General features: G+C 37.4%; 1 protein-coding gene across 1 annotated transcript in view; it reads right to left on the bottom strand.

Moving 5' to 3' along the window:
- Positions 1-8: 8 nt before the first annotated feature.
- The window catches only part of LOC106530675 (extracellular calcium-sensing receptor), a gene marked incomplete at its 3' end in the record, with an annotated part of 8,412 nt that continues 6,930 nt past the window's right edge, over positions 9-1,490 (bottom strand). Inside the window, exon 8 of the mRNA XM_014026346.1 lies at positions 9-274. Within this exon, the coding sequence (XP_013881800.1) occupies positions 9-274 (266 nt within the window). The remainder of the gene's footprint in view (positions 275-1,490) is intronic.

Genomic DNA, 1,490 nt, shown 5'->3' with positions numbered 1-1,490 from the left:
ATGAAAGTTAATGAACATAAGAAACACAGAGTCAGAGAGAAGAGCAACAAGAAGCTCAGCTCAGAGTTGTTGGCTTTAACAACAGGAGTTGTTCTGTGACGAAAGAAAATAACTGCTGTTATGATTGTCAGACAGGCTCCAATAACAGAGAATGCAGCCAGGATGATTGCCAGGACTTCATCAAAAGACAGAAACTCTACAAGTTTGGGAAAACAAATGTCTCTTTCTGTATTAGGCCAGAATTCACTGGGACATGTGAAGCAATCAGGAGAATCTGCATAATGAATTCAAATTGCCTGTTAGAACTGAGTTTTTTCTACTACAATTTTTATAGAAGATGGTGAACATTTGATGTCACTTGTAAAAACGTCATAAAAATGCTGTATTCACCTGTTGTGTTACTGATCTCTCCGTCAGGACATGGTATACAATCATAACAGCAGATGGGTTTTCCTTTCTGCAACACTTTACGAGTTCCTGGAGGACAACTCTCAGAGCACACTGACACTGGTACCTGTTACAAATCCAGATAAATTCATAAACTGCTTTGAAAATAGTTGACAAAAAGTTTAACACATTGATTTCGAAAAAAAAAGTCATTCGGCCCTGTACCTGTGTGCCACTCTCCACCCAGGATATATTGCTAATGATATAAAACTCCTGCCCTTTTGGCAGTGATGCATCATAATATCCTACTGTCACCAACTCCATAACTCCATTCTGTCTTCTCTGCCAGTTGACCAGCTCATAAAAAGCCACAGGATCCCCGCTAGTATCAAATGACACAGGATTACCATTTTTGGAGAAGTTCACTATTTTTAGTTCAGTAAAAACCTGAGATATAAAAAACCGTAGGAACACAAATCAGAAAAAAAAAWTAACTCACATTAAATGATGATCAGTCAAGCATAAAAATTAATAGAGTATCTCTTTAAACTAACCTGCTTAGGTGTTAATGTGATGTATTTATCACAACTAATGTTGGAATGTGTTTCCTCACACACTGCATTGTGAATGGCATGAGCTATAGCATAAACAGCCTTGTACACCATGTTAGTAACCCTTAATGGAGATGGCTCAGTGTACGGGCTTTTGAGCCATTTTATGTCTTCGGTTCCATCACAAAATCTCTTGTCTGGATCAACATCTATAGTCACATAAATGCAGGAGTTGATTATWTGATGTGTCAAAAAGAAATCACTCGTAACATGGATTTATGCATTTGTTTTTTATATTTGATTTTAGTTTAAAACATTAGAGAAATTTCACATTACACRGAACTGATTAACAAGTGGTGTCCAATTCTGGTCCTCAGGGGACACTAACCTGCATGTTTTAGAGATTTCASTGCTTTGACACATCTGATTTGAATTAATGAGTGACTACAAGACTTCTGCAGAAAATACCATATTGTGATAGACGACCAGCAAGACAGCAGAGTATACATACATACAGTACACACACACACACACACACACACACACACACAC

This window comes from Austrofundulus limnaeus, unplaced genomic scaffold (genome assembly GCF_001266775.1).
Source record: "Austrofundulus limnaeus strain Quisiro unplaced genomic scaffold, Austrofundulus_limnaeus-1.0 Scaffold544, whole genome shotgun sequence".
NCBI lineage: Eukaryota > Metazoa > Chordata > Actinopteri > Cyprinodontiformes > Rivulidae > Austrofundulus > Austrofundulus limnaeus.
Note: the sequence above shows the minus strand (reverse complement) of the source record. Positions and strands in the feature narration are given on the sequence as shown.